The 27,997-nt window shown below is 33.9% G+C and overlaps 3 protein-coding genes and 1 non-coding gene across 6 annotated transcripts; 1 reads left to right on the top strand and 3 right to left on the bottom strand.

Annotated features, from left to right (window-relative positions):
• The first annotated feature begins 75 nt into the window (after positions 1-75).
• Positions 76-12,061, top strand: LOC123307747 (sulfhydryl oxidase 1-like). 2 transcript variants are annotated; one of them, XM_044890184.1, is made up of 2 exons: positions 76-2,091; positions 5,550-5,750. In XM_044890184.1, the coding sequence occupies exons 1-2, from the start codon at positions 300-302 to the stop codon at positions 5,582-5,584; spliced, it is 1,827 nt and encodes a 608-aa protein (XP_044746119.1). In that variant the 5' UTR covers positions 76-299; the 3' UTR covers positions 5,585-5,750. The 2 variants fall into 2 exon arrangements, with proteins under 2 accessions (XP_044746119.1, XP_044746110.1); XM_044890175.1 differs by lacking the exon at positions 5,550-5,750 and adding an exon at positions 11,920-12,061 and having other exon boundaries at positions 77-2,091.
• Trnak-cuu lies at positions 9,736-9,808 on the bottom strand. Its single transcript has one exon. It is a non-coding gene; the product is annotated as a tRNA-Lys (tRNA).
• On the bottom strand, positions 11,091-27,627 carry LOC123307761 (flotillin-1). 2 transcript variants are annotated; one of them, XM_044890191.1, is made up of 9 exons: positions 27,455-27,627; positions 25,553-25,628; positions 25,365-25,455; positions 23,415-23,678; positions 22,226-22,234; positions 21,676-21,944; positions 20,037-20,382; positions 11,952-12,116; positions 11,091-11,312 (listed from the first exon to the last, which is right to left on the bottom strand). In XM_044890191.1, exons 1-9 carry the CDS (start codon positions 27,504-27,506, stop codon positions 11,295-11,297), a joined length of 1,290 nt encoding a protein of 429 aa, XP_044746126.1. In that variant the 5' UTR covers positions 27,507-27,627; the 3' UTR covers positions 11,091-11,294. The 2 variants fall into 2 exon arrangements, with proteins under 2 accessions (XP_044746126.1, XP_044746133.1); XM_044890198.1 differs by lacking the exon at positions 22,226-22,234 and having other exon boundaries at positions 27,455-27,625.
• On the bottom strand, positions 17,872-18,748 carry LOC123307778. The gene has a single exon (XM_044890209.1). The coding sequence runs from the start codon at positions 18,704-18,706 to the stop codon at positions 17,879-17,881; it is 828 nt and encodes a 275-aa protein (XP_044746144.1). The 5' UTR covers positions 18,707-18,748; the 3' UTR covers positions 17,872-17,878.
• Positions 27,628-27,997: the final 370 nt, after the last annotated feature.

The raw sequence follows: 27,997 nt of genomic DNA, 5'->3' as shown, positions 1-27,997 counted from the left end.
TCTGGGAAAATCTGTAGTTCAGTTGTTCAGTGTTTGTTTTTCTTCTCTCAATCTGGCACTTTGGCAGCTCTGGTTCTGTCGACTGTCACAATCTCTAGCAAAATGTCTCCAAATTATAGGTTATCTCAACAAATTATCAATTAATTGTTATCATAACAGGTCATCAAGTCATTGGCTACGTTGCAGTAGTCCGCGGTTGATTTTGTGGTAGCATAATACAAGTTACAAGGCTGTATGGATTCTTCCCTGTAAATAGTTCAACCAAGAATTAATATATATATACTCCTAAGTTTAACAATATGGCCAAAAATTCAACAGTGTCTTCCAATATCGGACTATTCCTAATTGTTTTGTCTGTGTATGTAACGATTTCCTATTCAGTCTCTATTAACAGTATTCATAACAGATTTCGTCGAAATGTCGGTGATACAGTACAGGGACTTTATAACGCAAGTGATGATGTGGAGGAACTTGTGGAAAGTAGCTTCAATAAAAATGTTTACAAAAGTGATCGTGCATGGTTCATCGAATTTTACAATACTTGGTGTGGACACTGCCGAAAATATGCGCCAACTTACAAAGCAGTTGCTGAGTATTTCAGAGATTGTAAAGATATTTTAGTTATAGCTGCAATTGATTGCTCGAATGAAATCAATGAACCCACCTGCAGGTATTTTGAAATTATGGGATATCCTTCCTTGCGATATTTTCATGAGAATTATCTGGAAGACCCACTAAATTTGGGACTGACTGTAATCAAAGCAAATGATGAAATATCAAGTAACATACAGTTAGTAATAAACACTATTATTGCTGAACAGGACAAAGGGCGAGCCCAAATGATACCTAAATTACATCCATACAACCATAGCGATGTATCGAAAGTATTTGAACTTGCAAGATCAGAGGACAAATTTGCATTTTTAATTATTGAAAATGTTGATTTAATTGGAGTCCAAACCATTTTAACATTTCATAGGGTACCACATATTTTTATAACATATGCCTTAAAATCTAATGAGGTATTGATTGATTCCTTGGGTGTATCAAATAGTTTACCAACTGTAGTCATCTTAAGCAGAGATGGACGTGTTGTGAACAAAAACTTTACAAATGCAGTATCCTTAAAAGACGTTATCATCAAATTCTTGAAAGGTGAAGGAATTGAAGTAGAAAAATATGTAACATACAATAGTGATAATCAAGATAAATCACTGAAGGAAAAAGATCTAAAGAAGAGTGAAGAAAATGAAATGATTGACAAAGTAAGAAGAATGGGTGATGTTATTTTCCAAATGGATTTAGAAACCGCACTGAGATTTTCACTCAGGCAAGAAATATCTAGAACAAAGATAATTGAAGGTGACAAGCTTCAAGCCTTGAGGAGTTACGTGCAAGTATTGGTTAAATATTTTCCAATTAGTAAAAGTGGACACCATTTCCTTTATGATTTAAGTTTGTTAGTAACTAATAGTGATTCTGTGAAAGGAACTGATATATCTTCACTAGTAAAAGAGTCGGAAAAGGAGGGGAAGTTTATTTGGTCCTCACCCAAACAATGGCTTGGATGTAAAGGTAGTACACCAGAAACACGAGGTTATCCCTGTGGAGTTTGGACTATGTTTCATTTCCTAACAGTGAATGCTGGTGAACAGAACATCGGTAGGAGGAATATGGATCCCAAAGAGGTTTTAAATGCAATGTATGGTTACATAAAGTATTTCTTTGGCTGTGCAGATTGCAGTCAACATTTTCAGAAAATGGCATCAGAAAGAAAAATTGAGCAAGTTTCCTCACTGAATGAGGCTATTATGTGGTTATGGGCAGCTCATAATGTTGTTAATGCAAGATTAGCTGGAGATCCAACTGAAGATCCCTTGTTTCCGAAAAAACAATTCCCAACAGCAGAACATTGTCCAGAATGTAGATATCAAAATGGTTCCTGGAACTTCTATCAGGTTGAACAGTATATGAAACATATGTACTCTAGCAACAATATTCGGTACATTGGATCAGACATGAAGGTGATCCATTCAGATGATGGAGCATCCAATTTCCATTCCAATGGTATATTGGGCCCTGTCGATAGCAGTATGTTACTCATTTTATATTTTGCATCTTTTTCATTACTAATTGTTTTGGTACGCATGTTTCTGAAACGTGGTTATAGAAAAAAGCCATATGTGCATGATTTATTCGGAAAAGTATGATTTGATAAAAAAATTTCAGGCTAATGAAATTTGGTATTAGGAAGAGATCTTGAAAAATTTGATTGTGAACATATACTTGAAAAGTATGTGACTTTGGATTTACAATTGAGTATGATTGGCTCAAGGAATAAAACTGTGATATATTCAATTCGTTGATCACTTTATAAAAGTACATAAGATTGTTTTTATATGATATATTTATACAGAGTAGTTTTTTACCAAACCATTATTAATGAATATTTACAATGCTTATTATGCTTCATCACTGTTTCATACCACTTGCACAGCTATATATTTTGTTTTCTATTCAGCTCTTTTGACAAACCTAACCATATTTTTCAATTGTTACTCTCAGTCAAGGTAAAAATTTTATTTCATGATTATTTCCAAAAACGAAGCCTTTCAAATGGAATACCCTACGAACTAAAGTTAAATCTGAACAGATTTAAAAAAAACTTTCTACCTGTCCCTCATGGACAATTCTGATATACTAGATCGCCATATATCTATTATATTGGTATAATACATATATGTAGATCCCAGTTGCTCATCAAACATAGAGTTTGGTAGTGGTTATTTGACAAGAATGGAAAATAAAATTTACTCCATCAGAGCACATTGTTTTCAATTGCACATTAAAATAAATCATTAAGCAACACTTATGCCATCGACCAGTAGCCCAGTAATTATTATGTCTTCCCTTTGTGTGCTACCACATTACTATACACGTTACTAAAATCAAACATATTTGATCGTTCATATCAACTTAAATTGAAATGTAATAATTACATTGTCATCATATGAGTTGAGTACTATTATATAAAAGTATAGAGCTGCTCATTCTTAACTTTAAATTCGTAACTCCCAATCGGTTACTCTATATGTCTCGCTATATGTATTAATTCAACAATTTTGTTGAGAATCTTACCTCACAAATATATGTTGTATGAAAATGAATCAGAAATTCATTGCTTGTTATACTAAAGCAGATTACTATTGATGATAAGACATCCAAAAATCCTTAAATGATACTGTCTCGGGTCTAGAATATTTTCTTGAAGACTCTCATAGGCACTCCTCCAGAAGCCAACTTCGAAAAGTGATAAATCTGTTTGAAATTCTATGTCGGCCAAAAATGTTCTACTTATTTATTCATCTCGATATTTGCAAAAAGAACGGATATTTCATTCTTGTGGCCTGATATCGGACATAAAGATAGTATAGATAAAGGAGGCTAAGTCCCCCAAAAACACCTTATTAGAAGGAGTACTTTGGTCAGCAAGATTTAATGCTCTCAATATGTCTGTCTCATAATTGGCCTTAGTTTGTTTCAATGTATATTCATACCGCTGATGAATATAATCTCTTTTATTATGAATTTTTCATTGTGCGTCATATTAAAATAATGATGAATATTTAAATTTGACACATCATGGTTATTTACAATTTAATTTTATACTACAAAAATGCATCATTTCCAACAGTCAATGTTAAATTGGGCCTTAGTCTCCTCCTATAGTATCTCTTTGATATTGATCACCTTTTAGGAAACGCTGTTTTAGACTTAGAATATTGATACTACCATTGAGTGTATATACCGGGTGTCCCAGAGCTTTTAGGCCAGCAGATATCTCAGTTACCTGCGGAAAAAAAAAATTGAAAAAATACTTGTCGTAGGAGACCATACGCTCTTTCATGCAGCGTAGCAAAATCCACCCCCTGACAAACAACCCCTAACTTTTGTTTTTCAAATGGCACCCCCATGTTTGTTCGGCTTCAACTGACAGCTCTTTTTAATTCTCAATCAATGATATATCATAATATGTAATTGTAAAGATAGTCACTCGATAAAATTGAATTCGTTAGTGGGTACTGTTAATTGGACTGATCGAATTAGTCCACATTGTAGAGACAAGAAAAAGTGGATGTTGAAAAAAAAGAGTCAATAAAATGTTAGAACTTTTTGTGCTTTGTTTTATTCCTACGGTATCTGGATGACAAATTGGTATCAGTCGTGATATTGTTGTTGTATATCAAAATGCCTTTTACCTTCACTCCCAACGAATACGTTGATATGCTGTTAATTTTTGGTGAATGCCGAAAGAATAAACGTGCTGCGGAGAGGCTGTATGAGCAGCGCTTTCCTGATCGTCGACAACCAGGTCGCAATACGTTTTCGTATGTAGAAAATACCATGCGAAGAGGATCATTTCCCGGAAAAACAGATCAAGCACATCCTACTCCTGTGCGAACTGAGGAAAATTGCATAAATGTGTTGTTATTTTCCATAATTCTGCATGCCATTCTAGCTACCATGATACATCATTGAATGAGAAATGAAAAAAACTGTAAGTTGAAGCACAACAAACATGGGGGTGCCATTTGAAAAACAAAAGTTAGGGGTGGTTTCTCGGGGGTTGTTTGTCAGGGGGTGGATTTTGCTATGCTGCATGAAAGAGCATATGGTCTCCTACGACAAGTATTTTTTTCAATTTTTTTTTTCCGCAGGTAACTGAGATATTTGCTGGCCTAAAAGCTCTGGGACACCCGGTATATATAATCGAGTATATAATACTCGATGATACTACAGAAATTTACTCGCCAAGAAGCGAAAATGACGGGAAAAACCCTTTCATTCCTCTAATGTGCCTGCACTTCGATAAAACTTTTGGTTTAACATGATTATCCAAATCTTACATATACGTACGGGGTGTTTATACATGATTGTAACAACGCAGTAGGCTTCGAATAATTCTATGCCCCTACTCTCTAAAGGGTCTCGAACAAATATCACAGTCGCAGTGGACCTTCTGTTTCTAAAACCGAAAAATAATTATTAAAATCGTAAAAATAAAAATATTTCGATACCCACTCCGATGTTACAACATTAAAGACTCTGTACGAATTTATGGCCCCCTTCTCGGTCCCCTTCTTCGTTAATTGTGTTTAGCTCTCGCAAATGAAATTGAGAATGCATCTCATCAATTTTGTTTGATACATTCTGAACATCCCACCTATTGTGAGATACTTTTATAAGAATTGTAGTTGGAATAAGAAAGCTATTTTTACTTAATGTTGGGACTAGTAAACCTGAGTACCTGTGCTGCAGAATACAATTATATTTTTTCAGCTATAAGCTTGTTATATCTATAACCACGTTTCAGATTTCTCCGATGAATATTTTACTCTTCAAACAGCACACTATAAATTTGAGGAAAATATTCATCTAATACACTCATCATACCAGGGTGTGCATCTATCTTTCCTTTTTTATGTTTTACTTATTTGAATGTTGCACTAATTTTCACTTTCACTCATGTGAGTAATTTTTTCCTCTAGAAATCTCAAATAACATATTTCTTAAGTGGATATGATTCAGAAAACGACATAGGAAGACGCTGAATTTGACATTCCATTCGTTGTGATTTATTTATATTGTGACTGAAAAATACAGATAATTATTTACATTGTTTCTGATTGACTGTTATCTGTTAGTTATATTGTCTTGAATTTTATATTTTAATATACTAATTCATCATACTTGCATTTTTCATTGTCCTATTATTCTTGTTGCTCATGGAATTAATTCATTAGAAAATACTAATTTGGAGGAGTGAAGTAACAGGTTTATTTTTTGATTTATTACGCAATGATCATTTCACCCCTGCAAAAATCAAGAATCTATTACTTTGAATTTCGTTTCAATCATGAGGTTGGGGAATTATGGAAATATCACTGCATCTCCTTTCACATAAAGCACTCAACACATGGTTCTGCAATTAGAATTAGGTGGTTTTTGCAATAGAATAAATCATTTTCAGAAGATTCTATTATTGATGTTTAAATGTGGAACAGAAATATATACGGGAGTTTCGATTGGAAATGTGCATTCATATTTTTGGAGGCTTCTTATGGCGTTCCTATTCTTCTTATTATCTTGTAACTCAATTTTTTGTGAGATGTTTTATTTCTATGAGTTCTACCTCCTGACAGGAAAGACTAAGACACCAGTGTGATTTTTTTAAATAAGTCAAAATTATTGGCGTACGTTGTTCATTGGTTTGATTTCCGCACAGTCTTGTCCGATGTAAGAGAGAGAATTATCATTATTATCATGGTTGATTGCCCTTTTAGCTACAGCAGAATATGCCAACTGCGGTTAGATTCTCTTGAAGTATACTAAGACTGCGAATCCTACATGCCTGTGTTACACATTTCGTGCAAATGCCTTCCTACATTATTATAATAATAGGTCCTTTCGTTTGCATAAAAAGTGTAGCACTTTTCTACACTCGATTTGATTTACACCAATTTAGAGGAAGTGTAGTTTATCTACACATGATCAAAAAGAGATGTAGATAAACTACACCTCCTCTACACTGGTTTAAATTCAATCAGCAAACGAATACTAAAATCGAGTATAGAAAAGTGCTACACTTTTTATACAAACGAAAGGACCTAATATAAAGTTGCATAAACGATATGCATATACCTTTACTACTTTTTTTTAGTAGACTAAATAGTCTAAGATCCCGCTGCAGAATCACTACGTTCATTACGTACAGAGTCAAACACACATTTTCACATACGTTTATGGATAGGAGAATACACTGATAACACCGCAGCCTGTCAAAAGTGGCCGCAAGTAATTTTAATTAAATTAATGTTAATCAATATTCGAAGAGAAATTTCGTTCACTCCGTATTGAAATAAAATATCATCCACATCATAGCAATGCATGTGGAGAATACTAAAATCCATGGCTGCCGTTGCACACTTGGCCGCAACTACCTCGCAGCCAGGTGTAAGCAGGTAACATTTCGATGTATGTCTACGTTCATAACGTACACGGATGTTTTTGATATCAAATTAAAGCTAATTTTTTTTCGAATATGATGATATATGGCTGCCTGTGAAAAAATGGCCGCAAGTTAGGTCTGCCATCTGTTGAAAACGCGAGATATCCGAAATAAAGTGAAAGAGATGGCGCGCAACGCCACTCGTTAGATTAGGAATGTGTATGCTAGCCGTGTGAGTATTTAAAGCCATTGCGCATATTCATATTTATATATATTCATATTCATATTATCCTGATTCTCCATAGGTACCGAAGTACCCCTCAGAAGGTCTGTAAGCTTGTGCGAGTTCGGAGAATCAGTTGTGTTCTGTGCGTCGATAGATAGGGTTTTTAGCAAAGGGTTCAAACAATAGTAGAAACGACTCTACATTTAATCCAAAATTATAATTACCTAATGGATACTATGAAAAAAACTTAAAGTATTAAGAGATTTATTTTATAACAAAAAATTTTTCATTCACTAAGTATCACTTGAATCAAGTGATATTTCAAATCAGTATATTACATTTTCCCCCGATTCCTCGCTGCTTTCATAATCGCAGTTGTCATTATCGTCGTAATCAGACTTATCTTCATCATCTGAAGATTTGTTAGCTGAGGTACGTAATACATTTTCAACCTGTATGGGAGTTTTGATAGGTTTGGGTATGATGAAAATGCTGACAGCTTTTTAGGAAAAGGCAAGACGACCCAGTGGAAAAAAAATTCTAATTTCTAATCATGTGCGTGTGAAACATAGACCTCAAAGCATATTAGTCCGTCTTCCAACTTCCAGGATCTGACAGAGAATTTTATTTATTTCTGGTTATGCCTTTGGAATAAACTTTTGTGAGAATTATCATCGTTTTAAAAAATTCTTCCTCTGATTCAATATTAATTTATTTGGACCTATTAAAACATGACGTTCTCATGTGCGAAACTAAACCGGAACACGTGTGAAAGATCCCATTATATCAGTGTAATTCGGAACATCGAGTAAAAACCCGACGATAAAAACCCGATGGTGTAGAATGAGTGGAACTCTCTCTTACTTTATTTCGGATATCTCGCGTTTTCAACAGATGGCAGACCTAACTTGCGGCCATTTTTTCACAGGCAGCCATATATCATCATATTCGAAAAAAAAGTAGCTTTAATTTGATATCAAAAACATCCGTGTACTTTATGAACGTAGAAATACATCGAACAGGGGAATGCGGATCATACTAAAGTGTGGCAGGCTTACACCTGTCACATGCATGTTGGAGTCGTTGCAATGGATAAATGTCGAGCAGAGATTATACTACATGACAATGTTGTTTGTTTTTAAGATTCTGCATGGCACTTCATCACCTTACCTGAGAAAATTCATCACCTATGGATGGGAAGTGCATATACATTAGGAAAACATGCAATGCTGCTGCTATGAATTTTATTTTCTTCAGGGGATTTGATTTGTTCAATAGGTTGCCTGTGGATATTAAGACCTCTTGCACCATTTCTTCGTTCAGAGTAAATTTATCCCGTCATCTCAGAAGTGGACACAGTTGGGAAGGATAATTAGACTGAATGGGTTTCCATTTTCTTTTTTTGCTGTTTATGGAGGTGTGATTGATTATTTTTTAATTTCTTTTCTTTAAACTTTGTTAAAACATTAGGAGCCTTTTAACTTTTTCACGATAATATTTCGAGTGTATTACTGTTTATTTTTTTTTTAGATTACTGTATGTATATTAGGGTTACCCTACTTGAAATGAAGTTATTTGAAATAAAGTTATTATTATTAAATGTTACGTGCTTACACCTGGCTGCGAGGTAGTTGCGGCAAAGTGTGCAACGGCAGCCATGGATTTTAGTATTCTCTACATGCATTGCTATGCTGTGGATGATATTTTATTTCAATACGGAGTGAACGAAATTTCTCTTCGAATATTGATAAACATTAATTTAATTAAAATTACTTGCGGCCACTTTTGACAGGCTGCGGTGTTATCAGTGTATTCTCCTATCCATAAACGTATGTAAAAATGTGTATTTGACTCTGTACGTAATGAACGTAGTGATTCTGCAGCGGGATCTCGTACTAAAAGGACCTATAGTAAAAAATAAAAGAGGCAATTTTCGCGCTCTGCTGCAACATCTTGTGCTCCTCCTAATTAGCATATTTTCAGGTATAAAAAGTTCATGAGTTCTTTGGAATCTGAGTGTCATATTATTGAATTACAAAACTAATGATATTTCACGCCAAAGTAATCATAGTGGAATATTCAGAAAACAGTGATAAAATGGTTACAAATTACAAAGTGCATCTTCCAATTTTCGGAAAGACCCCTTTTTTACTGTATAAACAATTTCAGGGGTGTTATAATTCATTTTCCATTCTTGATACTATAGATTGAATAGATGAATGAATTAATGTCCAAGAATTATGACACACTTAAGTGTATAAGAACATTCTTAATATATAATTTAGGATCCACTAGTTTACTTGAATATGTTACGGGAGTGAAGTTAATAATCATAAACCCTTTATGTTCGCTTCATAAATATAAGCGTTCCGCTTCATTAAATTTAGTAATGATTTTTATCTTCCTTATAAAAATTCAAAGTGAACGTAATGTAAAATTCAATCTACCCGTAGGATATAAGAGAGCTTGTATAATGTATATTTGAATCAAAAAAAGTTTTCGCCCAACGTGGGGCTCGAACCCACGACCCTGAGATTAAGAGTCTCATGCTCTACCGACTGAGCTAGCCGGGCTTATTGGCAGATAAAGGATTTATTGGGATATAGCTATATGGTAAAACTTTCGAAATCATAGCCAAATGATTAGTTATTGTTATTAGTTTATCTATGTTCAAAATATCCTTGACCCTTGAAGAATGCTTAGAAGAGTTAAGCGTCTGAGTTATTCTTTCGTTGATTTTGTATTATACGATTTGGTTGTTGATCTCCGTATAACCTTATTATGTTCATTGAAAAGATTATTATGAAATAGAAAAATTACAGGATTTCTTGTAGAAAACCTAGTTTCTCTGTTATTCATCATTTCTATTTCTCAACAGAGTTGCCGTATACTCATACAGCAGACATTTAGAATTAAACCAGTACCAAAGAGCATCTTTATTGCTAGTACCTACTCATTCTCAATCACAGCTATGGGCGTGGACAGGTGGAGGCCATGATGTGCGCCCCGCCCGGCTAATAAAATCGACTAAATTCTCGAGCAAACAAACATACTACCTTGAGCTTGCAAGCCCCCCCCCAACGAAAAAATCCTAGCTACACAATGTTCACAGCCGTCTATGGGGACGTTCTTAAATACTGCTTTGCTCAATGCTATAGGTGACGAGTGAGTATAAAACTAAGTAAGTTAGAGGAAACATATGGATAGGAGGTACATACCACCACAACTAAACATTTACGCAACATTGGGTGCAAGATGTAGATTGGGCGCAGTTCGTTGATAGAAGACAAGGGACTTCTATCTATGGGCCAGTTTCACAAACCCGTTGATCTATAGAGAATATAGGAAATATATCCAGTCGTGAACTACAGTTACAGTTTTCCAGTTGATCACATGGGCGTCGCCAGAGGACAGCTGACCCCTTCCCTTGAGGAGCGACTCTCATGAAAACTAGCCATAGAGGACGAAAATCACAAGTGTTTTGGGATATACATGTAGTATTTGATTTGCCCTCTCCACTTCTTCAACAGCTATGCACAGCCACCATAAAGCAGAATATTTTTTCAATGTTTGCGTTTAATCAAGGAGATATCCTCTATATCTCCTTGCGTTTAATTCACTACATATTTTGGTTTCGTTTGTGGTTCACTACGAAACAGTTGGTTTCTATGGGGCATAATGTTACTAGAAGTCTTTTTCGAGATTTGGAGAGTATGTATTACACTGGAGACTCGGAAAATGAAATTATTGCGCTTAAAACATTACAAGAGAAGGCATTCAAAAACACCTGAAGTAAAACGAAACATGAAATGTGTAAAACTCGTTATGATAGGAGAAAATGAGAATTGTTGTAAGTGTTATAGAATCAAATATATTTCACAACATTTAAACACATATACATTATAATATCACACTATGAAGCTAACGTTAAGAAAAATAGAAGTTCGTAAGAATATATAAATATATTGAATCTTTTCCCGATCTTGAAAGTTGGAATGGCACAAGCGAAATTGCTCCATTGAAAACTTAAATGCAAGAACACGTGCTGGTTTTTACTTCCTATGCGGCCCGAACAGACTGAAAATAACAAGAAAAGTACTTAATTGTTGAAAAAGAAATACGATTTCGTAAACAAAAACAATATTTTTTTGGGTGTTTGGACAATCATGAGGTTTTATTCGCCAAAACAAAGAAATTTTTTGTACCAGTGAATGAAATGAATATTTCCACATAAGCCGCTCATTTACAACTTTGGGAAAGATGATATGAGCTTTGTTGTTGAAAATGTTATAAAGAATCGATATGCAATAAATATAGGCTGTACAATTTAAGAAAACACCATTTTATGAAATATTTTGGAAATGCGACTGTCAATTTTGTTTTTGTTTTCGCCTTTAAAAATGCTACTAGTTTGCCCATTTAATCGAATTCCGAATTCGTAGCATTAATAATAACGGAATTGGCAATGGTGCCGACTTAAATTGAAACACCCTGTAAATGAAAAAAAAACAATTTCTTCATTTCCCGATGTTTGAATTGAATAATGATGAAAAAGGGTGTAAATGAACAATTTCATTGGATATTTAAGGTTGAATAACAACATCCACATAAATTTCGTGAATTATAACGCTGAGGGTTTTCACTGTAGAAAAAAGTTGAAATACCAAGTAGTTCTTGTTTTCAGAATTAAAATGGTTGATATTGATGCCACTTTACCTTGGCTATATCTACGCCAGTCATTGATTTCACCAGCATAGGCATTCTCGTCACGATGTCTAGAACTTCTCCGGTCAGTTTGGATGCACCAACATCGCCAGATCCAGTGGAAACCATGGTAATTTTCTTAGCCTGGGATAATGGGGCTGCAACTTCAGCGGCAACCTTGAACAAAAGTAATTACTATTAAGAGGTGAAAGGTAAAATAGTCTGTTATGTACAACGAATTCTGAGCCTTGTCAAGGTTTGAATTATTTTTTTTTATACCACTAATATTATTAGGTTTACAAACGCTTCTTTTTTAAGGGAGCATGGGGCTGAATTTTTGTTTCAAGACACATTGGATATTACGACAATTTCTACACTAAATTTCGGAGGATAGACCTAGTTTTCTTATCAGTGTAATGGTCAATCAATTGAAAAATATTTTTAAACCTCTGTGAGAAACTGTTAGATATGTGTATGAATAATATTGGATTTATCGATTTTTTTCTCCTTTACCGAGACCGAGAATGAGATCATAATTGAAGTTTGCGGAATATCCACATGTCTCTTGATATATCAAAACGCTGATTGGTGATTGATAGCGTTTAGGTTTTTCAGCCTGTTCCATCACCAATTCGGAAGTTTCCTTTTAGTGCATGATTTGAAAAAATTGAATAACTTCAGCAACAATTATGTGATACTGAAACTATATATTGGTAAAATTGCTTCCAGAACTATATTATAATTCTACAGCAAAATTAACGAACAAAAAATATTGAACAAAATCGAAGAGAAAAAAAAGAGAAAACGAGGAAAATAATTTTTCATATCTTCGACAAAAAATTACATTATTCTTATGATAATAAATTCTAATACGTCTTCGAACTTATACAATGACAACTTTCTGTGAATGGACAATATAATCTTTTTCTTTGTAATTAAGATTTTGGATTTTATTCTTCAATCAGCTAAGAATAAAAGTTTCTGCTGTAACTTTAATAATATTTAAGCAGATGGTCCGAAGAGTGGGAAGCGCTACTAACAATATAACGTTATAACAATGTGATATGAAATTTTAACAATTTAACAATTTTTTTACAACGGTGGATGATTATATTATAATATTGAATGAAATGTATTAATTTGTATTCTATTACCATTAGGAATATTTTATATTTATACTAACAGGAGACAAAATAGTATAGTCTGGCAATAAAATTGGTTCATATTAGTAACTCATTTTTTTTCGACGTTTGTTCACTTTATATTACCATAAAGTGGAGAATTAGGTTATTGAAGTTTCGAATTAAGAGAAAAACGCCCGCAGAAATATATTTTGGAGGCGTCGACAAAAATATATACAGGGTGTTTTCAAAGGTGAGGCTTTTTTTCGACAGAAGGTAGTCATCCGAATAAGTCATTTCACAAAAAATTTTATAAAATATTCAAGATGGCTGAGCTACAACAAAATTTTATTAAATTTCAAGTGCGGGAATGTTGGAAGGTGACTACGGTATCGAAAAAACGAAAGAAAACCTAAACATATGCTATAAACAATGGAAAAAATTGTTGTATCGTGCGATTTAGGGTGAAAAAAGTGTAGAAATTTGAAACAGTTTATATATATGTTAACAAAGTTCTATTATTGTAACCCTATTTAAACCCATTTTTACGACGATTGCTGGAGGGTTCCAACAAGAAGAAGATTATGATGACCATTGTGAAAAAATTGTGAATAACAATAACTTATATTCAATTTTTTCTACAGTTGGGCTTAATTCCATATCTTTTTTTCTGTCTGTTGGTATCGAAATGAGCCATTTCAGAAAATCGTTTAACCATATGGTTGAGTCAGTCATCACCATCACGAGATAAATTTTTCCCATTGCTTTGCGATAATTCAGATAACAAATGATCTAGTGTCGTAATAGGATCTATTTCAGTAATCATTTTAAATTTTTTTCAACTTTGTCATTTTGGTTTTGTATAGGGGATTTTTGGTAAAACGCTTTATTTTGACCAGTTCTACATTCTGTTAAAAAAAGTCTCACCTTTTTTAACTTTTTAAAAAAAATCAAGGTGATTCATCTTTTTGGGTCGATTTTTGCTTGAAAAACCATAATAAGATAAAAACCGAGGCCATGAACACTTCTCTTTCGATGAGTTGAGTCGGTATACCTACTTCCCGATGACTTGTCTGTCATCTTTTTTTTTTTTTACATTTTATTTAAAACCAAGTTTACAAAGTCACGAGAATACATAACATTTTTAACAATTAAGATTTTTGCTCAAGCAAAAAATTTTCATAACATTTTTAACAATTAAGATTTTTGCTCAGTAGCAAAAAATTTCCTTTGAAAATAATTTAATTTTTCCCTCCTCTACAATACGGTTCCTTTCTTCCCTAATCATCTCTACAAATTCTAATGATGCCAATTTTTTCCTTCCTACGTTGTAATGTACTAACGCTGCTATATACCACATCCATGTATTCAATCTACGTTTCTTTGATGGTGCACATAATACTAGTTCCAAATGATTTTTATACTCAATGTCAATAAAGAACCTATGTTTGAGTTTCTTATTAAGCCAGTTCCAGGCCTCCCTCCCGGTGTTACAAAATTTCAATCTGTGGATAATTGTATCCACGGGGCCTTGACAGATGGTGCAGTACGGTTCTGATATCACACCGTGCGAAAAAAGTTTCTCACTTACGGGCCACATTTCGTTCAAGCACTTATATAAGGATGATTTCCATTCCGTATTGATTTCTGATTTATTTAGATTGGCCCAAATTTTATTCCAGTTTAAATTGGGATATTTTTGTTCTATTTTATTTTTGACTTTATGTGTTTTCAAGAATAACTGATAAATTTTTTTCGTATTGACTTCTCCCTGTTTTTTTAGATGTTTATTGTTACTTTTAATTGCCTCCCTAATTTTTCCGAAAATCCTACAACTTGAGTATATCAATTTTGTCTCTTCAAAAAGTTCCTGGAGTAGCGTGCGATAATCAATTTTTTCTGAAGTCAAGGTCCAGGAAATAAACTGTGTTTTTATGAATAACGCCATTGTTTTCAATTCAACGTTTATTAAATTTAACCCTCCCTGTTCTTCATTCAATTCTAACTGCGGCCTGCTAACCCTATAAAAATTTCCTCTCCATATATAATTTCCAGTCATTTTCACAATTACTTGACCTTTTTTGTGAGGCATCGGCAATATTTGCGCTACATACCATGTTTTAGATAGTACATATGTATTGACAAACCAAATCTTTCTTATTAAATCTAAGTTCCGCACATAGCTGAGTAGGAGGGTTACTTTAATTTTTTCAATGACTTCATTCCAAGTTTTTTCTATCATTTCCTTCAAACTATTCCTAAACCAAATTCCCAGTATCTTGATTTCATTTGTTATTCGAAAGTTTGACTTCAAGAATCCCTCTTTCGTTTTGCCCAATAAAATTATTTTAGTTTTTTCCCTGCTCACCCTAAGATTAGAAACTTCTTCGAACTGTTCCAGAATGTCTTCAATTATTTTTATATCAGTTTTTTTCGTAACAATTATGGTGATATCGTCCGCGTATGCGCATACTTTAATTGTTTCAGTCTTCATTTTTATACCACTTATCTGTACGCCTATCATCTCCAATAATGGTTCCACTACCCAGCAAAATAAGATCATTGATAAGGGACAACCTTGTCTTATCGACTTTTTTACTTCAAAAAAATTTGTTAGGTACCCATTGATCAAAAGTTTTGACTTCGCACGTCTATACAATATTTTAATCAAATCTAAGATTTTTCCTTCTAAACCAATTTTTGAAAGTACGTCCCAAAGGAACTCATGTTTCACGCTATCGAAGGCCTGTAAAAGATCTATCGCAAGTAGTGCGATATTTTCTAGGTTTTCTGTCTCTGAAAATATTACTAAGTCCCGTAATTTAAGTAGGTTATTCATAATACTTTTTCGTTTTCGTGCAGCCTGATACCTACCACTGATTTCTTCCGTCTCTTGTTCTAATCTTCCTGCAAGAATTTTTGTTAAGATTTTATAATCCGTGTTGAGAAGAGTAATTGGCCGAAAATGTTCCAACTTTATTGCGTTTTTATCTTTAGGTATCAATACTATCACTCCTTGTACGAATTCTTCTGGAGTTTTGTTGGCGTAAGTGAAATATTCGTTCAAAACTTTGGTTAAGTCCTCCCCGACCGTATCAAAAAACTGCAAGTAAAATTCATAAGGTAAACCATCTAAACCAGGCGTTTTTTTCTTTTGTGCATTTTTTATTACCTCAAAAACCTCATCTGCCGTTATATATGTATTAATTTTGTTTAGGTTGTGAATTCCAATTTTATATTTCAACACATCTGTGAATTTTGTCGACTTTTCCCTATCATGTACATTTATACAAGAAAATTTTTGTTCATACGTGCTGAAAACGTATTCCGAAATTTCGGATGTTTCCTTCAGAATTCTAGTATCCCCGTCCCGTTTTAATTTTGTTATCGCAGATATTCTATTTCTCCTCTGTTTCATATAGTCGTAAAGTGAAATTTTTCCGTTTATGTCATCTTTACTTTTATTTTTGAATTTCCTATCGATTTGTTTTTGTTTAAGATTGAGTAAAATGTTTTTCACATCCTTGAATTCTTCTACACAATTAGGATCATGATTCAGCTTATTTTTCAGGTCAAATAGTACGTTGTTATAAAACTGTATAGTTTTCCTCTCATGCGAGTTTACTTCAAATTCCACCCTCTTGAAGAAAGCTTTTACGCGTTTCTTAAAGATTTCTATCCATCATTTTCCTATATTTTCCCTGTATAATATATGACTTCTCATTTTTGTATATTCTACTTTGAACATTTTAGAAATTTCTTCTGTTATGAACGACTTTTTAAATTTCCAATAGGACCAACCATGATTCAAAAAATTACTTTTTTTGTTCCGTTTGATATCAATTACCAAAGCATTATGATCCGAGAAGGAGACTGGTTTATGCTGGCACCTATGAACAGCTTCTAAATATTCTGAACTTAAATACGCGCGATCGAGTCTTGCTGCAGAGTTTCCCCTGTAGTAGGTAAACTCGACTTTGTCCCCATGAAGGTACTCCCATATATCTTTCACTTTGATACTATCTATGAAATTACACAAGCTTCTACTTATTATTCTTTTTTTATTTCGTGAGTCTTTCTCTCTGACAACACAGTTGAAATCCCCCAAAATCAAATTGTTCTGATTTAATTTTATATGGGTTATCACAGCAGATTGGAAGAATTCTTCCCTTTCTTTACACTTATTAGAACCTGAAGGCGCATATAAATTAATATATCTTACATTTTCGAAGTCGAAGGAAAGAATTCTTCCATCTGGTGAACATAACATATCAAACAGATGATAGCCCGTTCTATATATCACTGCAGTCCCCCTTTCATCTGTACCAATATTTGTAAACAAATCATATCCAAGCGGGCATGCAAAAAAATGACTATTGATTTCTTGTAGAAGAACTACATCTAAATCATTTTGAACAATAAATTCCGTTAAGCTGTCTTGTTTCAGCCTAGACTTTATGCCGTTACAGTTTATGGATGCAATTTTATGTATTATTATCATAGCGAAAAGACAAGAATAAAAAAGATTTTGAGCAAGGTTCCCTAAATTATTCGGCATTGAGGCCATTATTATTATTTTCTATAATCATTTCACCTATTTTCTCCTCAATAGTGAGTCCATCTGGTCCTTTAAGTTTTATCTTTAGTTTCCGTATTTTTATTTCTTCTTCACTTGAACTGTTATTCTTTCCGAGTTTCCTGCTTCTTTTCCTTTCTCTTTTACGTTCAGATGCTATAATCTGTGTTTTTTCTTTTGGGTCCTGTGTACTTTCTATTATTTCGGGCGTATCCAAGATACTTGATATATCACCGTCAATATCATCTTGATTTTTTTTTTCTTTCTTCTCCTTCAGACGACTCTTCTTCTGTTTCAGTGGAGTCATTCCTCTGTTGGGTTTCATTTGTACTTGTGTATTGCTTTTCCTCGTTTGTGGGATTTCCTTGTCTGTATTCCGTTTCTTTATAGCTTCCAGCTGTCACCTCCGAGTAGGTTGTTGGTCCCCTCTCGTATTCATTTGTATTTGATGCATGAGGGTTCAAGTCATTCCTGAGAATTTTCATTCTGTTAGATGGTTTACTTGGACAATCCTTTTTCTCATGGTTAGGTTCATTACAAATCATGCACGTCCTTATTTGGTTCCTGTAGGTTACTAAGGTCTTCCATCCGTTGATTGAGATATACGAAGGGATATCCTTTTTCATTACCATTTTCACAGCTCTGATACCATTCTCAACCGGAAAAAGGTCCTCGTGCCCACTCCATTTTTCTCTAGCGATTCCATTTACTTTGCCATATTTTTCTAATTCACTTTTTATTATTTCGTTATTCACTTCAATTGGAACTTCATGTATTCTCACAATAGTTTCCATTACATCTTCAGCCAATATAATTGTATATTCCGTATTTTCTTCATCCCTGTATTTGAGTTCTACTGTTTCGTATTTCTTTAATGTTTCCTTCATCAGTTGCTCTGTGATCAGTTTGATATAAATTTTCGCTCGTGCATAATCATATTGAATTGCAGTAATTTCTTCATTCTTGAATTTGAATTTTTCTCTGATCCATCGATGTATCGAAAGTGGAGTCGGTTTTTTCCTCACGCATTTGAAATCAAGAATTATTGTATTTGTTCGTTTTACGAACATATTTTCTCAGCGATAAGTTTATCCGAAAACACCTGCTCTATAAGACGGTCTGTACGCGAATGATCTGTCATCGGTGCTAACCTCACTACTCCAAGTATTCTCCAAAGATATTAATATCTTTGGTAGTCTCAGTTTCGTCAAATTGACGACTGACTTAGAATTTTAATTACGTTTGCGTTTGATAAACGTCAAAAATCTCGAATTTCTGATTTTTTTTTTCTTATTTTTGATCTGGCTTTCGGGTCTAGAGTATTTGCTAGGCACGCTCCGGTTATTCATATTTCGTTTGGAATTTTTCACGGCCCTCAATATGCAGCGGTTCGCTCACAGATAGTGATTTACTAAATCAGTCAATTTTCTCCTCTTACTTCTCCCACTCGGGTCTTACGACAATTTTTGCAAATAAAAGTAAGTGGTATTTTTAGGGAAAGATGAAATTTGTGAAGAATTTATTGGAGAGAATAAAAATGATGAGCATCAACTAAAATCTGTATCACGTATCACGTTATTTTATTGTAATAAGATTCTTGAATAACCCTCATTTTGGAGGTGTCCCTCTGTATCCGCCTTTGCCTTTGCTAATCAGTACGGCAACGTGATAAATGAAAAATTTTTTTGTGATCGATCTCATAACGCATGCAAAAAGTTAAAATTCGGATTTAATCAATTCCACCCAGTTTCTGCCAATTCACAATGATGTTAATGGTAATGGTAATGTTAAAAGTGAGCTACGATGTTAACGCTTGAATAGTAATAAATTCAAGAAATATTTATCTTTATCAAACGGTGTAGCTCAACGTTAACATTACCATAACCATTAATATCATTGTGAATTGGCAGTTAGGGTTATGGCAGTTACAACCCTAACTGCCAATTCACAATGATGTTAATGGTTATGGTAATGTTAACGGTGAGCTACAATGTAAACGTTTAAATAATAATAAATGATAGAGCTACTACGATACTGTTCACATCAATGTTAATGTCGAGCGTAATGTTTAACGTTTACATTGTAGCTCACCGTTAACATTACCATAACCATTAACATCATTGTGAATTGGCTTTAGGGTTGTCATTTGAAAAAACTCAACTACCATAGAGAATGCAACTCACTATCACTTTTGTGCGTTACTTTTCACTCATGCCGTATAATTTATGGCCGTATGCACCGTTTCATTAAACGAGATTAATTCATTAAACGTTTTTTTTTCATAGAGATTCCATGGTTGAACATTATTTAATAAAAGCTTAATCTTCGTTTAATGAAACGGAGTATACGGCCATAAATCAATTTCAAGCACAAATATAAAATCGGTTCATTTTGACTCACTTTTGGTAGAACGTCCAAGAACATGTCTATCATAGCAGCTTCTTTGTATTCCTTCCATGCTTCTGCTTTTTTAGCCATTTGCTCTGCTTCCGCCAACGCTTTAGCCTCAATGGCTTCAGCTTCAGCTTCTCCTCTCAGTCGTACTGCTTCAGCCTCAGCTTCAGCTTCAAGTAGGACCTTCTTATGATTTGCTTCCGCCAACTTTTCTAGCCTGAATTTCTCGGCTTCGGCTGGTCGTCTGATTGTAGCTTCCAGTTCCCTTTCCCTCCTGGCGATTTCTTGTTCCTGAACATTGATTTGTTGTGTCCTCTCGACCACCTGAATTTGCATCTGCTCTTCTTTAATTCTGTAAAAAGAAGTTCATTATATTCGACGAGTCTTTGACTCGTAAAAATAGATTCTTGAGGTCAAAAGAAACACTTTTTCCTATACCATTTTTCCGATTTGGCCCTGATAAAAAGAATTAGCCTTTTTAAATTTCCATAATGAGCTGTGTCCCCTAGAAAAAGAAAATTACCTTCATAATAGCTTAATCTCTGACACTATATATACATCTGTGGATTCTTTTGAACAGAGTGGTTTTCAGCCAAAGTACCCAATTTTTAAATTTCACAGATATTTTTTGATTTTTGAACATCAAACTACTAGAAAAAGGCGCATTATACGAGAAAATATGAAGAATACTTTTATTTTACAAACTTAGTTTCAAGAGTTGGGTTCTTTGAGTTTTTGGTATTTTTATGGTACGTAATGGTCCTAATGAGAAAGACGTGGGTGATATCTTCCGTTCGAAAAAGATTCATCAAATATTGAAAAATATATTCCGAAATTTATTTCATTCGATAAAACCGTTTTGTGAGAACTGAAAATAACATTTTTCTATGGTTTTTCAACAGCCTGTATCTTTTAACCGAGCTGATTCGGAAAAAAGTATAAAGTGTATTTTTTTACCCCAAAAATCTAATGTTGAAATATATGTACGAGTAAAAGATTCACCCTGTATGAATAAAAAAAGTTTTATTAGTTATACCATTCATAACTCAAGATCGGCTGTACTGTTTGTTATGTAATTTGCTTTGTTGCATTTGGCTAAAAAACATTAATACTTTGGGAAAAATTTAGGAAGAAATTGGTCATGAAGAAATTACTTATCCTTATTTTACTAGGTACTGTTTCTGATATTTAGACGGTGGTATACTACATTTACTAATATTATTTTTAATCGAATTAATAATTCTTCAATTGTGACAGTCAGTAGAAACGGAATTGATTCAGAATTTCAGATACTATGTATCTGAATTCATAACATTTTTTTTTTTAATCGAATTAATAATTCTTCAATTGTGACAGTCAGACGGAATTGATTCAGAATTTCAGATACTATGTATCTGAATTCATAACCTTTTTTTTTTTTTTGCTACATCGATGTATCTAAATGTACAAGGCTGAAGGACTTTGGTCGATGGCCTTTGACTGTGGTCAATAAATGACAGTTATTATTATTATTATTAACATTCATTGAAAGGAAAATCAACGCACGCTACGATCTAAATCGAGCACCACACTCACATCGGATGCATAAACTGCTTTTGAAAAAAAATCTTGTTTTATTTCGATTATTATTATTTTTAGCGATTACCTTTGTTTAGTTTTTGCTGCTTGTAACTCATAGGCCATTTCGGCTTCGGCATTTTTAGTTTGAACTTCGACGTCGTAGGCGGCTTTTTTCAATTCGAAATCTCTCCTGGCTTTTGCTATTTCCGTATCGTTAAGGAAAACCGAAGCCATTCTCTGTTCCTCGGCAATAGCTTCTTTGATAGTGGCGTCAGCTCTCGCTTCTGCTTCTCCTATTCTGGCATCCCTTTTAACTTCCGCCGTTCTTGCCATACCTAAACTCTTCAAGTAGCCCTGCAAAGGTAGGAAAGTTTGAGATAGTTCATTATTCAGTTATGAAGGCAAAAAAACATAAGAAGCTCAAGCTATGCATCAAATAACACCCCATTATTTGTGATATCAAAATCAAAACGTGCGTTTCTAATCTGATCTGGATCTAGAAGAGGCATGTTTGAAAACATCATCGATCATTTTTTCCATAACGGATTATAAATCGGTATAACATAAAATGGAAGTTTTCCTAGGTCCAAATAGATTCAAAAATTGAGCTACAGAAAAAAAAACGATCAACATACCTTGGCACCCTTTGTAGCAAATAAAACAGAAAAATTGTGAAATTAAAATCGATGAACATTCATTATAGAGAGAGGTTTTTTGAAAATCGTGAAAGATTTTCGATAGAACCTCTAATTATACCAGACCGAAAGTAGAATTATTATATATTAGATAGGAATCTAGACTCTTTTATACTATTTCGATTATGGATTTTTAATTGCTTACTAACAAATTATACAGGGTGCTTTTAAAGGTGATTCTTTTTTGACAGAGGGTAGAACTCTTCCAAAATAAATCATTGACCCAAAATCGCCTATATAAAATATTCAAAATGGTTGCTACATTTCCAGTACGGGACTGAAAAACTAAAAGGTTTGTCAAAGTACTATTATTGCTACCACCTTTCACCCATTCAGGTAAGACTTTGCGGAAACCAAATTAATGGAGACAACTTTTATGAATAACTGAGACCAATTTTGTTGGTGAGATTTTGAAATTATATTCAAATATTTTTTCCACTGCTGTCCCTTTTCTGTCACGTATCGAAATGTTTATTCCATAAAAAAAAACATCCAAGAGAAAAATACGGGCATTCCAAGAAGATATAGCAAGGGTGGTGCAATAGGAGATCTGAAAGTACTCTGGTAAAATTAGAGGGTGTCGTGCTATGAATTTAAGTCATTTTATTCTCATCTACTACTTCGACAAACTCGTGAAAGTAAATTCAGCACTTCTAATGACGTAGTGTTTACATAAACAACGCACAAAAGTTGACGTTATTTTAAATTATCTTCTTTATAACTTCGCCCATTTTCTATGTTACGCTGCTGGGTACGAAGTTCTGTCAGAGTGAGCTGACTGTTCCACCTTCTACGTCATCACCCTTCCAATCGGCTTCGAACTGAATTGCACCTCCTTTGCTTTATCTTCTTGGGACTTTTCATTCCTCTTGAAAAACCGAACGAAACTACCTAGTTGCTTCAGTTGTTCAGTTATCACGAGATGTTTCTCATGAATCTCATGGCTTTCCGATAATAAGATCAGAAACAATCTAAGGTTTTAAAAGTTTGCGTAGGTGATTTTTGGTGAAACGGTTGATTTTGAGCAGTTCTTCCATCTGATCAAAACACCCCGCACAAGATCTGGTTTTGGACTAAAATTACAAGGACGCAAAATATGAAAGATTCTCTCAGTTGTGCCATTACTTACTTCTTCGTCTCTTATATCTTTCAGGGTGTATGATACAACAGTTATTCCCATATTAACGAGATCAGATGAAGCTACCTCGAAGACCTGCTTACTGAACTTTTTGCGATCTTTATAAATCTCCTCGACTGTCATAGAACCCATTATTGCTCTCTGGTGTCCTTCGAGGGTCACGAGGGCAATGTGCTGAATTTCTGACTCTGGTTTTCCAAGAAACTGCTCGCATGCCGCAAGAAGCATTTCTTCGTTTTGGCCTTGTATTTTAACCTGAAATGGTGGGAATCGTTTCCGATCTTGATTAGAGAACAAATATCATAACTATTATAAGAAACACAGGGGAAAATTGCATTCGTTTTAGCTCTTGCTGCCGCCGTGAAAAATAAGTATAATTTCGTGCTTGTTAGACTTCATCCACGAGAAATGCATAAAGCATAATATATCCGTTCACTTAAGCTTAGATCACTTGTGATATACGAGCCATTATTCACTGGTCTATCCAACTTCATGGTGTCATGGTCCAACCACATGTCAGAGGCTCTGAACATAGGGATTTTGCTGTATTGCTCTTTATAATCGAGATACAGAGTGTTTAATTGATTGTGTCAATTACTTCCATTGCTCATAACTTTCGAACCACCCCATATATTTTGATGATATTTGGTGTTTTATTCTCCGCAACAACTAGTTCATACTGTCATAGTAACTGAATTTTTTTCAGTTCCGGCCTAGAAAAAATTAATGAATAAGTTGCTATAAAAAAAAACCTGTATGTATATCAAAATTTCTCAAAATTGATAAGATATTCGAAAAAAGGAGAGAAAACTAAAGGAAACAAGGTATTTCACGAACTTCCGCATGCGATTTTAACTCAATAATCCTAGTCAAATGTGAATTTTAAGACAACACAGTAACTATAAAATCTCAAATAAAAATTAAATTTCAATCGGTACCTATTTTGGAGAATTCAGATTTGACTAGGATTAATACGTATTAATTAATTTTACCAATTTAATTGAATTTTTTGGGTCACAAACTTGAAGCACTACGGAAGCAGAGGTCTGATATTAATAAATAAATGTTATCATTTTCAGTGGTGAAATTACTCGAAATTATCAGATCAATCCAAATACAAATCTGTTAATTTCTTGTGTTTCAAGTTTGTGGCCCAAAAAATAAGGGCTTGATGGGAGGCTGAAATTCAATTAAAATTAGGAAAATTACTAAATACCTAATAACATATTGTGTTTCATAAAATTTTAGTTACTGTGTTGTCCGAAAATTCAGATTTGACTAGGTTTATTGAATATTAAAATCGCATGCGGAAGTACCCCAAATACCTTGTTCCTTTCAGTTCTCTCCTCTTCTCGAAAATCGTATCGAATACAAGGAATTTTGATATACTGGGTATTTTTTATTCAATCTGATCTATCAGGCCGGACCTGAAAAAAAATTCAGTTGCTATGCCAGTATGAATTATTTGTTGCAGAAAATAAACGTACCAAATATCATCAAAATTAACATATAGGCTGGCCCGAAATTTGAGGGTAATTTAAAGAAATTAGCCAAATCAATAAAACCCTCTGTATCTTGATTATAAAGAGATATAGACCCTTTAAATCTAGGTTATATTCTGACTCACCTCAGTGTACTCTATCTACCCTAAGCTTACGCCAATTTATTGGGAACGTACGTCCAAAAAAATTCGTCGTCAAAAGTGGGCTGTGAAATTTTGAAGGTTGATATTTTGTGCTTAAACGTATCGCTTAGCTTGTACAACCACATTATTCGAAGAGATGTTATTTAGAAGCTAAGCTTCACGTTCAAGCACTGATTATCAACCATCGATATTTCACAGCCTATTCGACGATGAATTTTTCTGAACGCAAGTTATGCTCGTTGATTAATATACGTTACGTATTTTCCATAATCCCAAATTTCTGTGGTTTTCATTACCTGTGCTATTCCGGTTACTGAAATTGGTACCCCTTGGCTAGTGTACACTGTAGGGCTGTCCACTATTAATGTCATAGTATTCAAAGAAATTCTGAAAAAGATGCATTGATTTAGGAAGAATGATTCAATTTATTGCATGTCAATAAAGAAATAGGATTTTTTTTTAAATTATGAGTTGGAAAATTAACCTCTGGATTTGTTGGACCGCCGGCCAAATAAAAGCCCTTCCTCCTGGAACAAGTAGAGGTTTTGCATAGCAGCATCCTGCAATAAAATTTTTTATCAGTCCTAGCTTAGCCTGGCCAAATTCTTTCAGACTAAAATTCCAGTATGGCTTCGCCGGTCATGATACAGAAATCATCCGAACTATCTAAGAATTCTACGAAGCTTACAATGCTGTTTATTGAAATAGCAAAATTTATATTGAATGCTTTTCAATCCAAATTTCTTTACTCTATCATTATGCCCGATGATTTAATATCAGATAAGAAGATCTGACTTGTATACAAACTTCAAGGTGAGTCTCGAATTTGTGTAGGTACTTCAATTTGCTTAGAATTGTACGAAACGAAAAAAGCTTGACGACTTTTTTATACGGTAGGTAGAACTCGACTTCTCGGTAATTGACTTTCCTAAATTGCCATATGCCAGAAGTGAAATTTCTCGTAATTTGTTCAAAAATAAAAAATATCTGTGGAATTCGAAAAATTCGACACTTTGACCGAATGCAACTCCCAGAATTTAATGTTGAAATATTTGTACGAGTCAAAGACTCACGCCGTATACTCAATGGGTTCGCGAATCTTCTTTTTCCAAATAAGCAAAAATATTTCGATATCCACTGCATGTTAACATGCAGTAATATAAATTATAGTAATTACTATCATTTATAAAGATAAATTAAATAAAATCAGGTATATTATTATAAACTGGAGTGAGTCGAATCTAAGACAAACAGTTTTAGTATAAGATGCATAAAACGCTCATATACCTACTCACTGTTAAAACTTTAAGTATAAATGGTAAGTTTTCGATTAATACAATATCAGAATATGTATCACTCTCGCAGCTCAGTGAGGCAATTGATTTCTGAGACAATTAGGTTAATTCGTTAATTTAGGATAGGCTCGCAGCATCGACCTTGGAAATACACGCCGACGTACTTATATGCTATTATACTCCACAAACTATGCTTAAAATTTACCTTGTGTCCATGAAATATTTTCTTGGACATAGAAGATAATATTTCTTATCTAAAAATTGGTTCCACCGGATATTGGATGCCGACTATATTTTGCCATTGATTTGAAGATTTCCTGATATTTTTCAAATTTTTATTGTAAATGAAGATAAAACAGTTTGAAGTGCGATTCCCTCAATATTTCACGTTCTCCGGGACAGGAGATGAAACAAACTAGTCGGATATTTCCTTCATTACGAGTTTTTTCCGGAAAACGCCGGAAAAGGTAAATTTTTATTAGCAATCTTTTGATTACAATTCGCTCTAGTAGGTCGCCGGTCGGTGCAAAAAACTTTTTCGAGGCACTATAAAATTTATTTGGGGGTTTTTGCTGCGCATCCACCATATATACTCTGGTGGAAAGTTTCTGTTACCACCAGCTTTCTAACTTCACAGGATTCCCTTTGGAGAACATGAAGGCGAGAACCATTCGAAACTGTACAAATATGTTGTGAAGTTTGCTGAAATGTACTTATATAATCAATGATTGTACTATCGCATCCACCAATTTGTTCAACATTAAAGAATAAAACGTCAGGAAGTGGTGGAAGCCTCATTGATTCTTGACTCTGTATTAGGGTTGCAAAGATAACATGAACTAGAACTTCACAACTTCTATGATCAAATATAACTTAGTTGATATAGATCAAAAATATGTTTTGATGAGAAAATGTAGAAACTGAATAATATAAAAATTCGAGCAACATAACAAAATGAAGTGTAAAAATTTAGAATTGGAACTTCATAATCCTAATAATGTGAACGATAAAGTGAATGAATTCATTAAAGTGAATATAGTTCAATGATTTAAATTTCTTTCCTGATCAATGAAAATTCTCTATTGACTAACCTGAAATAACAAGAGCTTCATTCGGACCACAAGTTACAAATCCCCAAGTCATTTTTGATGAATGTTTGGGAGTTTTCACAGCGAATGAATAAAATAACTAGCACGAGCTCATGTTCTCATAAGTCGACTAACATCAAAACATAATTATTACGTCATATGCCCATCAATTGACTAAAACGCCAATTGTAAACAGAAAGCTGAGACAGTTGTCTATGTTAGAAAGAGAAAAAATAGACGCCCTTATCCCCTTATTGAATGACCTGCGCATATATGTACTTCAAAGTATTCATGGTTGCAGCTTATCTGGCGCTTCTTGTGTCAACTCAGCCAGAGCCCTCGCCCTCACCATAGTCGCCCGTCTCTCAGTGGGCTGTGTACATTGAACTAAAGTTCTTTAGTTCAATGGCTGTGTATCAACCAGAGATCAAAGATTATAGAGTTAAGTAACTCTATAATCTTTGCTAGAGATATACCTCTGGTATCAACAGAGATATAACCATTATACACATAGACAAACTAATCACACCATTGAGTGATACTCTT

Source organism: Coccinella septempunctata, chromosome 1 (genome assembly GCF_907165205.1).
Source record: "Coccinella septempunctata chromosome 1, icCocSept1.1, whole genome shotgun sequence".
NCBI classification, from domain to species: domain Eukaryota; kingdom Metazoa; phylum Arthropoda; class Insecta; order Coleoptera; family Coccinellidae; genus Coccinella; species Coccinella septempunctata.
Note: the sequence above shows the minus strand (reverse complement) of the source record. Positions and strands in the feature narration are given on the sequence as shown.

Excerpts from the sequence above, each read along its gene's own strand:
- LOC123307747 (XM_044890175.1), top strand. The coding sequence starts at position 300 with ATGGCCAAAAATTCAACAGTGTCTTCCAATATCGGACTATTCCTAATT. Across the intron at positions 2,092-11,919 it reads ATTGGGCCCTGTCGATAGCA|AATTAAAATGGTTGATATTG; the intron begins GTATGTTACTCA and ends TCTTGTTTTCAG.
- LOC123307778 (XM_044890209.1), bottom strand. The coding sequence starts at position 18,706 with ATGTTCGTAAAACGAACAAATACAATAATTCTTGATTTCAAATGCGTG.
- LOC123307761 (XM_044890191.1), bottom strand. The coding sequence starts at position 27,506 with ATGACTTGGGGATTTGTAACTTGTGGTCCGAATGAAGCTCTTGTTATT. Across the intron at positions 25,629-27,454 it reads TGAAGCTCTTGTTATTTCAG|GATGCTGCTATGCAAAACCT; the intron begins GTTAGTCAATAG and ends ATTTTATTGCAG. Across the intron at positions 23,679-25,364 it reads CAGTAACCGGAATAGCACAG|GTTAAAATACAAGGCCAAAA; the intron begins GTAATGAAAACC and ends CCACCATTTCAG.